This window comes from Arachis hypogaea, chromosome 17 (genome assembly GCF_003086295.3).
Source record: "Arachis hypogaea cultivar Tifrunner chromosome 17, arahy.Tifrunner.gnm2.J5K5, whole genome shotgun sequence".
In the NCBI taxonomy this organism is placed as follows: domain Eukaryota; kingdom Viridiplantae; phylum Streptophyta; class Magnoliopsida; order Fabales; family Fabaceae; genus Arachis; species Arachis hypogaea.
Genome location: NC_092052.1, coordinates 3915589 through 3930950, shown reverse-complemented (window position 1 = coordinate 3930950; position 15362 = coordinate 3915589). Strand labels below are relative to the sequence as shown.

The following is a 15362-nucleotide window of genomic DNA, read 5'->3' as shown; positions in this document are numbered from 1 at the left end:
GTCTTTGTGTGTAATTCGAACCAAGCTGGTTCGAATTATGTAGAAATAGAATTCGAACCAAGCTGGTTCGAACTACATATAAACGTGCATTGGTGGATTCATGAAGCAGTTTTTATTTTGGCTTATTCACGTAAATTATTTTTACCCTTGGCTTATTATTGTGATTTGCCCTTTTAATTATTATCTTTATGTAAAAACACTTTGAGTATTTATATATGTTTTGATAATTACCATAAAAGTTTGGTCATATAGTTTCTTGTAATTCCAACTCTTTGAATAGCTAGAATTTTTAATTTGTTATCCACTTTCATTCCTTACCATTTATTAATTCTTGATAACGAAAGGAGAATGAAGGGCTTCTACAGAAATTAAAGAAAGCTAATTAAGTAAACACTTTTCTTTATTTTTTGTCTTGGCATAAAAATGAAAATGATATCTAACGTGTGGGGACCCTATCTATCTATATATATATATATATATATGGAGATTAATTACATGGTGGCTAGAGGCTGCTTCTGTGGGGCACAAAAAACGCGCTTATAAAACGAATGCTATAATTATATACAAATAATTAAATAATATAATATATATAATAGAATATTCAATGACAATATTATTAGAGAGTAGAAGATAATATACATCTTTCTTCTTTATTTGTTAGAGTATCCACGACAATAATTGAACTCTTCTTTAATTTAAAGAGATTAACGTTTTTGCAACATAATTTTCTATATATGCACATTTTTTTAAAAATAATGCATTCTTGATCAAATGTTTATTAAGAAGCCCAATTAGTTAACAATCAACTCTCTTAATGCATTATAATTTAAAAATATTTATTCTATCTTTAGTATTTGTCAGATATATAATTATTTATATATCTTTTTTTATTATATTAAAATTTTAGAAGTAATTTTATGATATAGTATAAAAATTTCTATAACTTAAAGATTCAGAATTTGATTTTTATTGATTAAAAAAAAAAGAATTTCAGCATATATATGTAAACAAAAACATAGATTTTTTAATAATTTTAAAATTATATTTCTTCATTCAATGTTAAACACATGCTTCTTAGTGATGATTATGCCACCACCGAGTGGTCCTTTGTTTGTGCCCTACTTAGGGATAGAAACAAGTTAGGTCAAATCAGTCTTTATTATTAAAAAAATTAAGTCTATTTAACCTGAGTTTAGTCTATAATTTATTAACAATTTATTTAAATATCTGACCTCTTAAAATAAAATTTTTTTTATTATAAATCTAAATTTTTTTTTTTTTACCAAATTAGACCAGACCAAGTCAAGTTAATTGTAAGCTAGGTTTAAAATTTTTAACAAGCTGTCTGACCTTATTCCATTTCTAGTCCTGTCTACATTTAACTTTATTTTAACCTAAAGTTTTGGAGATGCTGGCTGCATTGATAGATATATATATATATATATATAATAGGATATATAGTTACTTTAATTTACACTTAGACGTAAAATATTTATTAACATTTAGCTTAATTAAAAAGTGAAAAAAAAAATATGAGCTCAAATGTTAAAATGAGAGTCAAATAAAAAATATAAAAATAATAGAGTTGGGAGATAAATTTTAATATATGAAGAATTATATTGGTTGTTAGAAAATTATTTTCTTATAATATTTTATATACATCAGGTGCTGTACGTAGTATGCAATTATGCAGAGTGAGAAAGAGACAGGAGATCAGAGAGAATGCATGCACATACATATATAGAAAAGAAATTGAATATTGTAATTGTTTGCAATATTTGCATGCATAATATAACAAAGTTGACTGCCACTACCCCATAGCGTTGACTACTACTGTTACTATATAATTATATATGCCAGCTTGCAACCTTAACTTTTTGGCTCTGCAAATTAAATAAGGGAGCATCTCAATTTGGACTCTATCATCTTTCTGCTTCTTCTTTTGACTCTCATTTCCTTGTACTATTATTCATTATATTCATTCAAGTACTTGAGTTTGGATTTATATATATTGTGTTTGCTACGCGCTTTTATAAAATGGTGTTTTCATAAACCCTAATAATATATTAGGGTAAGTACTTTTTTTGTTCTTAAGGTTTAGGGTCAAAATCAAAATCGTCTTCGATCTTTTTTTCTTATTAAAAGCATCCTTAACGTTTAAAAATACTTGAGTAAAAGACATATCGGTCCCTGACCTTTTTAAAATTGGACATTTTCGTCCCTTAAGATTTGAAAATACTTTTAAGCCCCTCACCTTGTAAAATCTGGGACAATTGAACCCCTCCGTCGATTTGGGTTGAAAAACGTCACCGGAGAAGGCTGATGTGGCTGGGGGGAGTGTGACCTGTCCGTTTAGGTTGCTGAGCTGGAGGGGGTACTAAAAATCGAAGGACAGATCGATCCCTGAGCCCATTCCACATATTGTTATTCCCATAACACCCAGAAGCCATGCCTGTAATTACTGAAAACCCTACCTGAAGACAAACAGTTTCTTTCTCCCTCCAAAAAAAAAGAACGTCTTCAACTCGTTGAGAAGGTGTTGTGTGCTCAGTGGACGTTGCGGGTGGTGAAGGATTTGACAGGCTTCGTCTTGCAAGAAGGTGCCTTCTGCTACAGAGGTAAGGGTATTAGTCGAATCACACTGTTCGTTCTTGTTTAAGTATTTGGTAGAATATAATGCATGGGGTTGGGGTTAGTGATGATCGCTTGCTCTGTTTCGGGGAAAAGACTGGAAAAAATTCTATAGGGATTTAACTGATTTCAAATTCTCAGGCACTTGATCTAGGGTTTAATGTGTGATTGCTATATCTGTGCATAATGCAGATGGTTGATATATATGCTGTACCTGTTTTTCACCATGGAGGTCATTTTGGTAGAGGACCCGGTGGCACTCTTGAGTATATTGGTGGGAAGGTTGAGAAATTTCCAGAGATGAATTTGGACTTTGTGAATTTTGGGGATTTGGTTACACTATTCAAGGGTCTGGGGTATGCAACATACAGGGCAGTCTATTGGTATGACCCAACCAGTAATGATCTTGAGTCTGGACTGCCCATACTGAGGGGGGATGCTGGAATCAATGAAATGCGAGAGAACAAGTTGAAGAATTCAAATATCAACGAGTTCTATATTTACTTCGATCACCCTGTTGATGAGCCACAGATTGTGGAAGAAGAAGCTGCTGCAGAACAGGGGCCGGAAGAATTTGATGATGCAGTTGATGTGGACAGTATCATGCGGGAGCTTCAGTCATCACCATCGACAGCAGGGGATGGGAATGGTAGTGGGGAGGACGAGTTGTATGAACCTCCTCCGAATGGCACTGAAACTGGTTCTGATGATGACTCCTGTAGTTGTGATGAGGAGAATGATCTTATAAAGAAAAGAAGCACTGTGAAAGGAAAGGAGAAAGTGATGCCAAAAAAGACTGCAGAGTCAAGTGGGAACAAGAGAGGTGCTGGGAGAAAGACTGCAGCTGTGCCTAGTGGCAAAGGTACCATGCCAGCTGCCAAGCCCAAAGGAGCTGGGCCTAGTGCGAGGCCCAAAAGAACCAGGCCTACAGCCAAGCCCAAAGGAAGTGTTCCTCATCACAAGCCCAAAAAAACTGGTGCTGCTGTGCATGCTGAAGAAGATGTTCCATCTGTGCAGCCCAATGACAGGCCTCCAATAGGGCTCTATGTGAATGAGGAGGAATCAGATGATGATGACCCGGTTTATGAGTATGCATCTGAGGACCTTCACACACCAGTGTCATCAGAGGATGAGGGAGACAAGCATGAATTTCCAGTGTTTAATGAAGACTATGGATTTGGAGAGGGGAGGTTTGAGGTGGGTACCAAGTTTGCAACCATAGATGGCTTCAAAGAGGTTGTGAAAGATATGTTCATAGCTGAGGGGAGAGAATTGTTGTGGATAAAGAATGATAAGGAAAGGGTGAGAGTTGCATGCAGAGGTGAAAACTGTCCATGGCTGGCACATCTATCTTACAACAAGACACTGCTATGCTTCCAGGTTAAGACTTACAAGTCTGAGCACACATGTGCAAGAGATCTGGGTAGTAATGCTGCTGATCAACACTGGATCAGTAAGAAGGTGGAAAAGCGAATGGGAAGTCAACCTCATATGACAACTAATGAGGAAACTGATTTTCTCAGAGAAGAGTTTAACTTAGTTGTGCATCCGAAGATGGTATATAGGGCAGTAAAGGAAGCCAAGGAAAGGCTAGTGGGAAACGAAAAAGAACAGTATGGAAAGCTCAGGGAGTATGGGATGGAGATTCTCAAGAGTAATCCTGGGTCAACAGCAAGAATTGATGTGAAGCCTATCCCTCAGTCCCTTCCTGTTTTTGACAAGATATATATCTGCTTCGAGGGCTGTAAGCAAGGCTTCAAGAGTGGATGTAGGCCTTTCATCCATCTAGACGGGGCCTTTCTTAAGACATACCATGGAGGCCAGTTACTATCAGCAGTGGCACAGGATGCCAACAATCAGTTCTATGTTGTGGCATTTGCTGTTGCAAGATCTGAGACAAAGGAATCATGGAAATGGTTCCTTACACTACTTCAGGAAGACCTGGGTGATGCCTCCCAATTCGGTTGGAACTTTATGTCCGACCAGCAAAAGGTAACAATCTTACTCTCCTTTATGTGTTTAGTTGTTGGTGTTGATAGAATTAGCCTATAACCTGCTTAGTTGTTGTTGTTGATAGAATTAGCCTATAATCTGCTTAGTTGCTGATGTTTAGGGTAATAGCCTATAATCTGTTTATATCTTGTTGTATATTGAATTAGCATATAACATGTCTAGATGTTGGTGTTTATTGAGTTAACCTATTTGCTGTTTATTTTTTGGTGTTTATTGACTTAGCTTATAATGTGCTTAGTTGTATAGTTTGTTAGGTTAGCCTATAATGTTGTTTAATTGTTGGTGGATCTGAGTAGGGCCTGCTGCCAGCCTTAAAAAAGGTAATGCCAAGGGCACATCATAGAAACTGTGTCATGCATATATGGAAGAACTTTATTAATAGGTTCAAAGACATGCACATTAGAGACATTGTGTGGGAGTGTGCTAGGTGTACAACTGAACCAGAATTCAAGGAGAAAATGGATAGGCTGAAGGGGGTTAACAATGCGGCATGGGAATATTTGATGAAGTTTGAACCTACCACCTGGGTTAAAGCCTATTTTAGTCATGGACCCAAGGTGGATAACCTGACTAATAATATGTGTGAAGTGTTCAATGCAAAGGTAGTAAAATATAGAGTAAAACCAGTTTTGACAATGTGTGAGGAGATTAGGTGCTACTTAATGAGAAGGATGACTAAGCACATTAGATTGTTAGAACACCATAGGGGTAAGTTAGCACCAGTTCAAGAGAAAAGGTTGCAGATGAAGATAAAACCAAGCAGTAGGTGGATAGCTGAGTGGGTGGGGGACAATGAAAGAAAAAGGTTTGAGGTAACCAGAAAGAAGACGAAAGTGGACGTGGATCTAATCAAGCACACCTGTTCATGCAACACCTGGCAATTGACTAGTAAAGAGTTTAAGCCTAACTAATATGTTTTCCTCGTATGTAAAATTATGCTGGTTTACATGTAACTTTTACTGCTTATGCAGGCATGCCATGCATACATGCTATTGCTGCTATCAGAAAGAGGCATGACCAGGTTGAGGATTACGTGCATCCGTGGTTGTGTATGGAGTCCATTCACAAGACGTATGCACATTGCATCAAGCCCGTTCCTAGTGAAGAATTCTAGACCACAACTGAGCAGTTGAGGCCTGCCCCGCCACCTATCAAACGGCCTATTGGGCGGCCAAAGGTGCACAACCGCAACAAGGACCCTGCTGAGGCTCATATGCAAGGAGAAAAGCTGAAAAGAAGCTTCCAGGTTACATGTAGCAAGTGCAACGAGAAAGGGCATAATTATAAAACTTGTAAAGGAGCTCCAAGTAACCCGAACTGGAAACCAAAGAAGAAGAAACCCAAGAAGACAGTTGACAACTCACAAGCTCTGGTGCTGCTTCCCCTTTCAAAATCAGCCCCTCCACCAGAGGTAAGCCGGCACCCGAAAATGCTTTAGACCTCAGTTGGTTAAGCACTAATCAGCCCCTCCATTTTATGCTTCTTATTATTAGTCAGTAATATATAATTGATACTGCTTAAGCACTAATTACTCCATTTGGTTACATTGCTGTGTCTTTCTTACATAGGATCAAAATCAATCACAGGGTGAAACATTGGGTGAACCTCGTGCTGGGGAGGCAGCTGGGTCTGCACCAGTTCCTGCACCATTTATGGCCCAACCTTCAGCTCCAGCACAGACTCCATTCAGACCTCCATCCCAGGTGCCAAGAATGGACCAACCAGACTCCAATGCTGCTGCACATACTTTCAGACCTAAGCAACCAATTGTTCGACCACCAACAAGTGCAAATCCACCAACAAATCCAACACCACACACAAAAAAAACTCCAACCAGCAGGGGACCCTCGAAGGAGACTATGAAAGCAGCTACCAGTGCCACAAAGAGAATTCTCAAGTCTTAGAAGAAGTGAACAAAGCAGCATGATTTCTGTGTTTTGTTTTTGGCTAGTTATTAGCATGACATTAGACAATGCTTATTAGCAAAGTAATCTTGGCAAACTTGTTTACATGCCAACCAGAAATTATGATATTTTGGAGTTAACTCATGCTGTTTAGCTATGTTTTGGATTAAATCAGATACAATGTCATTCTAACGTTTTGCTTTAAATCTATCCAGAATTACTATCTTGTTTAATGCCTTGAATAATGTCTGAATGTTCTAAATTATATGCATGCAGCAACAAGAAATTCCAAAAAAACATACATACAGCAACCACAACAAATTCCATGTACATCAATCATTTTTACATCAATTCCATGTACATCAACCATTTTTACATCAACCATTAAAACCAATTCCATGAACATCAATCATTTTTACACCCTAAACATACATACAGCAACAACAACAACTACTACACCAATCACAATTATATGCCACAAACTCAATTTTTTTTTGCTTTCCATAGACAACAGCTTCCTCTCCAACTCTTCTACTTTTTTCTCAATATCCTTATTTCGGAGCAGCTGTTCTTCAATGGCTACTCTATCAGCTTCATCCACCGCACCCAAGGCTTCAAACTCGACGGCCCTAATTTTTTTCAAATGTTCATCCAGCCAGATAAAGTATCGGCAATACGGTTCTTTAGCCTGGAACAAAATTTCAGTGAATCACCCATTAACACCCAGCACACTATAATCCAACTACTGTAAAAATCGCTCACTTACCTTGAACAGTGGACACCCAAGAAACACTCTATTAGGGTTACTGGTCGTTCTTGACTTGTACATAATGGCGTAGACGCCACAGTAGCACTTGGGCGCAATCCCAACTCGCTCACATCCTCCTGGCACAGCCCATGAAGATCCCCCTCCAGGTCTTGTGCATGCAGAGTTCCCTTCACTCATCATGGACGATCGCAGCATCAACACCCATGTCTTCCTCCAAGGTTTTTGATCAAATAGGGCTCAGGGAAGGGGACGACGTCGTTTTGTGGGTCAGGGATCGATCTGTCCTTCGATTTTTAGTACCCCCTCCAGCTCAGCAACCTAAACGGACAGGTCACACTCCCCCCAGCCACATCAGCCTTCTCCGGTGACGTTTTTCAACCCAAATCGATGGAGGGGTTCAATTGTCCCAGATTTTACAAGGTGAGGGGCTTAAAAGTATTTTCAAATCTTAAGGGACGAAAATGTCCAATTTTAAAAAGGTCAGGGACCGATATGTCTTTTACTCAAAATACTTTAAAATCATACTTTTCGCTCTAAAAAGACAAATTTACCCTTATAAAAAAATTATAAAATAAAAAATTATAAAATAAAAAAATTAAAATCAAAATCCAACCATCATCATCAATTTCCAATTTCCACCATCATTGTCCCTCACCTCCACTTCATCTTCATTTCTTCGTCTTCATCATTATCTACCACCATTCAACCTTACTCACCAGTAAATCTCTGAACCTCACCCACCCACCACTATATGCCTCCAGTCACCCACACCTCTACCTTCATCCCACTATCATTCTCTTACCACAACGATGCAACCCACAGACTCTTTCTCATAATCCACCAATATTATCAACAACAACAATAGAAGAGAAGACAAAAAAAAAACAACAACAATAATTAACTTATTCAACAATTTTTTTATACAAAAGCAATAGCTTTAACAAGCTCAACTAAAACCGTTTTTGATTTTCCAACCCAGACAACGAGATTTGACCCATGCTCTTAAAGATTCTTCCTGAAATTCAAAACCAATTGGATCAAGAAATTGGTGCGAAAAGGACCGGTTTTATCGAACCCTGAAAAAGATTTGCCGTAATCCAAAGAGTCGAAGCAATAAACAGGTACAATTGACAGTGATTCATTGTGTGTGGTGTTTAGGGTTTTGTTGTTGTGAACGCGTAGGTCGTTGCAGTACCACAGGACGGCGATGCGCAGGAGTGCGGTGGCGCCTAAGAGGTCAGAAGTGCGGTGGGGGAGAAGAGGAAAAGGGTATTGGAGTAGATTATGGGAGATTGTTAACTTGAACGAAAGCTTGTTGTTAATGGAGTTTGAGGAGAGAGAAAATGGGGTTGGTGTAGAGAGAGAAAGGTGGGTGAGAAAGAAGTTTGGGTTGGAACTTTGAGTTTATTAGATTGTTGGGAAGAGAACAAAGTTTGAATCTTTGATTGGAAGAAGAAATGAGGAAGAAGAAATGAGTTGGGAGGAAGATGGAGAGACAGGGATAATGAAGCCACTACAGTTGGTGGAGTTTAATTTTTTATTTTATAATTTATTTTTTATAAGGATAAATTTGTCTTTTTAGCGCGAAAATGATGATTTTAAAGTGTTTTTGAACGTTAAGGATGATTTTAATAAGAAAAAAGGTCGGGGACGATTTTGATTTTGACCCTAATCTTTAGGGACGAAAAAAAGTACTTAACCCTAATACATTAATACAGGTTAGTTTTATAAATTTTGTTTTCATATAAATAATTTTTAATTATATTATATGTATACAAAATTCAGCCACTAAATAAATCAGTTATTGATATAAAATATATATTAAAATATAAAATATATATTAAGAATAAGTTAAATAATACATATATGTATTTATAATTTTATACATAAATAAATATGATTGATTTCGATATGAAAAAAAGATAAACAAAATAACATGAATTAAAATTAAATAAAAAAGATACATTAAAATTAAAATAAAAATAAAAAAGATAAGTTGAAATTGAATACAAAGAGAATGATTTTACTTTCTATCAAATTTCTTGATGCAACAAAAAATGGACTTCTCAACCTAACTTGTCCACATCATAGTTTGGAAATTGAATAGAATGACTCAACCTCACTTTTTTTTTACCAATGATAGGGAGACTTGTGTTAAGGGTAGTATTGTAAAACAAGATCAAGATGAGCTCAAGAAAAGTCAAGAAAGTGTAACCTAGCTACTAAGTGATAAGGTAGGTATTTAGGTGTTAGTTATTGAGTCATTTGATTTTTCTTTTGAGCTTATATAAATCTGAGAATACTTGTGTAAAGTGTTGGCTTCTATTCTAATAATCAATTTTACAGATTCACATTTTTCTTCCTCTGTTTTACTTGCTGTGAAAAGCTTTCTTCATAGAAAACCCTTTATGGTATCAAGAGCTTGAAGGTTCGAAAGATCCATGACTCCTGAGAACGATTCTCCTCCCACATCTTCCAATACCCATTCTTCTGTCACCAATCCAGTCACTAATAACAATGCTACAACATTCATCTATCAACAAAGATCATTCAATCCCATTTCTGATAAGCTGTGTGAAACTAATTTCAAAACTTGGCAGCAACAGGCCTTCAATGTGATTCAAGGGCAAGGTTACGAAGATCATCTCATCAAAGAATGCATTCCTCCATAATTTTCATCATTGCTGATCAAGAAGCAGGAATTGAGTCATCTCCTTACAAGCAATGGAAGCAAGATGATTGTCATTTGGTTTCTTGGCTGCTTGCATCAATGGATGAAACTTTCAAGAACAAAATGGTGGGTCACAAACTCAGTTATGAAATATGACAGAAAATTGAAGACTATTTTGCACAATCAGCTAGGTACAAGATTAAGCAACTCAAAGCACAATTGAAATTGATAAAGAAACAAGCTATGTCAGCCAGTGAATATATCTTTAAGATCAAGAATGTTGCGGATTGTCTTGCAGCTTTAGGTAAACCCCACTCTACGCAAAAACATGTGGAGGCTTTATTGGAAGGGTTGAATGAAGATTATCAACATCTTCTTATTACTATCAATGTTAAACCAGAAATTTACAGTCTAGTTGAAGTAAAGAACCTAATCATGTCTCATGATGACATGATCGAAAGATTCAAGAGAAATAATTCTGGAATGCTTCAACCAAACATCACTCAGAGCTCCTTTCCAACTTTTCAAAACTCATCTCGAGGTAATGGCTTTAGTAGAGGCAGAGGGGGTAGATTTGGCAGAGGAGGAAGATCATTTTCTGCAAATAATAGACCGCAGTGCCAGGTTTGTGGTCGCTTTGGACATGTAGCATGGCATTGTTTCAATCGATTCAACCAAGACATACCTCCCCCATCTCAGAATCAAGCATCGCAGCCTAGGAATTCATTCTATAACCCAAATACCTTAACTTCATCCAACTCCTCACAAGGTTCATCATCAGCTTCGACTATCCCTCCACCTCCAGCATCATCTTTCCATCATCCTACTGCCTTTCTTGTAGTACCAACTTTGGTTTCAGACCCTGCTTGGTACCCGGATACTGGGGCCTCACATCATGTTACTCCAAACCAATCAAATTTGATGACATGTTCATAATACACCGGACCTGAACAGGTTCAAGTAGGTAATGGTGCATTTATTTCTATTTCTCACATTGGCAACTCTTTCTTATATTCTCTAGACTCTAAACGATTCTTTAAGTTACAACAATTGATACACACACCTCATATCACTAAGAATTTAATTAGTATTTCAAAATTTGCTCAGGACAATTATGTATACTTTGAATTTCATGCTAATTTCTGCCTTGTTAAATGTCATTTTACACAGAAAGTTCTCTTACAAGGTATACGTAGAGGAGGGATATATCAATTTACCCATGTTGTTGTGCCTCCCCCTTCTCAATCAACAAATTCTCCTATTGTTTTTACTATATCATGTTCAGTTTTAGATTTGTGGCATAAACGTCTAGGACATTCATCTTTAAAATCTGTTAAACTTGTACTATCTCAATGTAATATTCAGACACCAAATAAGAATGTTAATTCAGGTATCCATGTTTGTGATAATTGTGCACAAGCAAAAATGCACAAGTTACCTTTTCAAGAATCCAATACTTTATATTTTGCACCTCTTGATCTTGTTTTTTCTGATGTGTGGGGCCTGCACCATATGTTTCCCATCTTGGATTCAAGTATTATGTGACTTTCATTGATGCCTATTCGAGATATACCTTTATTTTTTACTTGTTCACAAGTCTAGGTCTTTAAAACTTTTCAACAATACAAACTATATATAGAAAAATTGACTGGTTATAAGATTAAAGAGTTACAAACAGATAATGGAGGAGAATATACCTCTAATGCCTTTTCTCAATTTTTAGCATCTGAAGGTATTCTTCGTCGATTTTCTTGTCTCTATGTTCATGAACAAAATGGGACTGCAGAAAGAAAGCATAGGCATCTCATAGAAATGAGTCTTGCTATGCTCTCTACTGCATCAATGCCTCTAGTGTATTGGGATGAAGCTGTCCTCACTTCAACATATTTAATTAATCGAACCCCAACTCAGGTTCTGTCGAATTTGCCTTCATATGAAAAATTATTTGGCAAGAAACCAGATTACACTCTCTTTAGAATATTTGTTAGTAGTTGTTATCCATACATTCGACCTTATAACAAACATAAATTAGAACACAGATCTCTTAAATGTATTTTTCTAGGCTATGCACCTAACTTCAAAGGCTATAAATGCTTGTCACAAAGTGGAAAAATTTATATTACTAGGCATGTGATATTCGATGAATCTGAATTTCCATATACACAGTTGCTTCTAGTTGATAATGCAGGTTCAGCTCTTAATTCTGCTCAATATCATCACACTGAAGGTCCTGCCTTGTTTCATAAATCAACTGCCACTACTGTGAAACCACCTCCTACTACAACAAGTCACCTCTCTCAGCATCACGGACAGGAATTCAATTCATTCCCAACACAACCAACCACTGATGACCCTGCCTATATTACTGTCCCATCATCTTCAATGGAACTCAACACAGGTATAGAGAGTCAGCTTCCATCATTGGAAACTGAATCTCAACATAATCATACTCATACCTCCATCACTTCTTCTAATATGCAAAATTCTCACCCTATGTTAACAAGGTCCAAAACTGGCTCATCAAGACCAAAAGCTTTAACAACAACAACTATTTTAACTAATAACTATTTTGATCAACCCCCAAAATCTGTAGCTGTTGCTTTAAAATTTTCGCATTGGCACAATGCCATGAATGAGGAATTTCATGCCTTGATGAGAACCAAAACTTGGACCTTAGTTCCAACACCACCCAATACCAAAATCATTGGGTGTAAGTGGATTTTTGCTGTTAAAAGACAGCCGGATGGTACTGTTCAGAAGTACAAAGCCATATTGGTTGCCCAAGGCTTTCACCAATTTGAAGGCTTTGATTTTGAACAAGTGTTTAGTCGGTGATTAGACCGACAACTGTGATACTTATTTTATGCATTGCTTTATCACACGATTGGACAATTCGTCAATTTGATTTTTAACAATGCATTTTTAAATGGTGATCTTCATCAAACTATCTATATGCATCAACCAATTGGTTTTGAAACAAACTCTGATTCATATGTGTGTAAATTAAATAAATCTCTATATGGTTTAAAACAAGCACCTAGGGAATGGTTTGATAAATTAAGTACAACACTAAACTCATTTGGTTTCTGCAGTTCTAAGTCAGACTCGTCTCTTTTTATTAGACATAAACCAGATTCGGTGATGTACATTTTATGTTATGTAGATGACATCATTATCACTGGTAGCCATAATAGTGACATAGCTAACATGATACAGCAGTTAGATAAAGTTTTTTCTCTAAAAGATCTAGGGAAGCTAAGTTATTTTTTGGGAATAGAGGTTAAAAAGACTCCTCAAGGTCAACTTCATCTATCCCAAACCAAGTATATAATTGATTTGTTATCTAAAATAGGCATGGGGAAGCAAGCCCAATGCTACACCTATGGTTTCATCCTTACAATTGCTGTCCAGTGGTTCTAAGAAGTTTGATGACGCAAAACTATATAGAATTGTGGTAGGAACATTGCAATACTTGTGTATCACACGGCCAGACATATCTTTTGCAGTAAGCAAGATAAGTCAATTTATGCAATGTCCTTTGCTTGCTCACTGGAAGGTAGTAAAGAGGCTGTTAAGGTATCTGCAAGGCACAAAAGAGCATGGAATTTTGATCCATCCAAGCACAGATTATAGGCTTTATGGGTTTGCTGATGCAGATTGGGCAGCAGACTTGGAGGATCGAAGGTCTGTAACAGGTTATTGTGTTTTCTTAGGGCCTAATTTGATTACTTGGTGTTGCAGGAAGCAGACCACGATCAGTAGAAGCTCAACAGAGGCAGAATTCAGGAGTCTAGCTGCCTATGAAGGGGAGTTGGTCTGGTTAACAAATTTACTTGCTGAATAGATGATTCCTCTCAAAACAGTCCCCACTATTTTCTGTGATAACCTCAGCACCGTGTCACTCACAGCAAATCCAGTGCTGCATAATTGTACCAAGCATTTTCAACTTGATGTTCAAATTATTCGAGAGAAGCTAAAGTCCAAATCTCTCCATATGGTCCACATTCCAGGGAACGAACAGGTAGCTGATATATTAACAAATCCCCTCTCAGTGATTGCTTTTCAGAGGTTGAAGGACAAACTTCAAGTGATTTAGAGGCCTCACTCGAGTTTTCCGGGAGTGTTAAGGGTAGTATTGTAAAACAAGATCAAGATGAGCTCAAGAAAAGTCAAGAAAGTGTAACCTAGCTGCTAAGTGATAAGGCAGGTATTTAGGTGTTAGTTATTGAGTCATTTGATTTTTCTTCTGAGCTTATATAAACCTGAGAACACTTGTGTAAAGTGTTGGCTTCTATTCTAATAATCAATTTTACAGATTCACATTTTTCTTCCTCTGTTTTACTTGCTGTGAAAAGCTTTCTTCATAGAAAACCTTTTAACTTGAACCCGCGACCTCTTAGTTGAGTATAGGGAGACTATGCCATTTGAGTTATAACTCATTGGCCCACTCAACCTCACTTGTTCACACCATGATTTCGTCACGAAATCAAAAAGTATTTTGGCACATTTAATCACTCAATACTACGACTACAATAGCTAATGAGGTATTTATAACATCTTATTAAGTTAAATAAAGAAAACTCTAAAGTCTACAAACATAAAGCTCAATCTAATAACTAAATAAAAAAATTAAAACATCAAAATAAACTAATAACTTTTAAATAATATTTGATCTCTTCATATTATAAACATTTAAAACACCTATCAAATTTGGTGATTGTTTTTTATGTATATATAGTATTTTTGAATAATTTGTATGCAATGATCTTATTGGATTGATGTATTTAAATAACTTTTTAAATAGTTATAACATTTAAAAATTAGTTATTTTTTATGATATAATAATAATATAAAATTATTGCATAAAAATTAAAATCTATTGAAAAAAAATCATGCAATAGGCCATAATTTTTATACATATCATCATCACTTTATATTATATTATTATATTCTAGGGTTCTTTTATAGTAGTATAACATGAAAAAATATGTACAAGTTGGAATTAATCAAATTAAAGGCACACTATTAGAGATTATTCATAATTATTTATCATGTGATGCATAAGTCATAGCGATATTTGTAGTATTATTTTATATATTTGCATGCAAATCTATATGCGATCTATTGTCTATGTGTGTGTGCGCGTAGTGTATATATGATTAATCAATGACCTATGATTTCAACCAACATGCAGCATGTTAGATTCTGTTTTACGATGCTTGATTGATGAGAGTCTAGCTAATTATTCAAAATAAACTGTAAGACCTAGAGATCAAATAAATAATTAAGAGAGATTGACTAATTAATCCTAGATATATAGCCAACTATAGGTACAAATAAATATGTCAACTATCTGTAACTTAAATAGCATAGT

The 15362-nt window shown here is 36.2% G+C and overlaps 1 protein-coding gene and 1 pseudogene across 1 annotated transcript; one reads left to right on the top strand and one right to left on the bottom strand.

Moving 5' to 3' along the window:
- Nucleotides 1-8235: 8235 nt before the first annotated feature.
- LOC112762624 (blue-light photoreceptor PHR2-like) lies at nucleotides 8236-9850 on the bottom strand (annotated as a pseudogene).
- A 3520-nt stretch (nucleotides 9851-13370) lies between these two features.
- LOC112762623 (uncharacterized mitochondrial protein AtMg00810-like) lies at nucleotides 13371-13832 on the top strand. The gene has a single exon (XM_072221616.1). The coding sequence runs from the start codon at nucleotides 13371-13373 to the stop codon at nucleotides 13830-13832; it is 462 nt and encodes a 153-aa protein (XP_072077717.1).
- The last annotated feature ends 1530 nt before the right edge of the window (nucleotides 13833-15362 follow it).

Excerpts from the sequence above, each read along its gene's own strand:
- LOC112762623 (XM_072221616.1), top strand. The coding sequence starts at position 13,371 with ATGGTTTCATCCTTACAATTGCTGTCCAGTGGTTCTAAGAAGTTTGAT.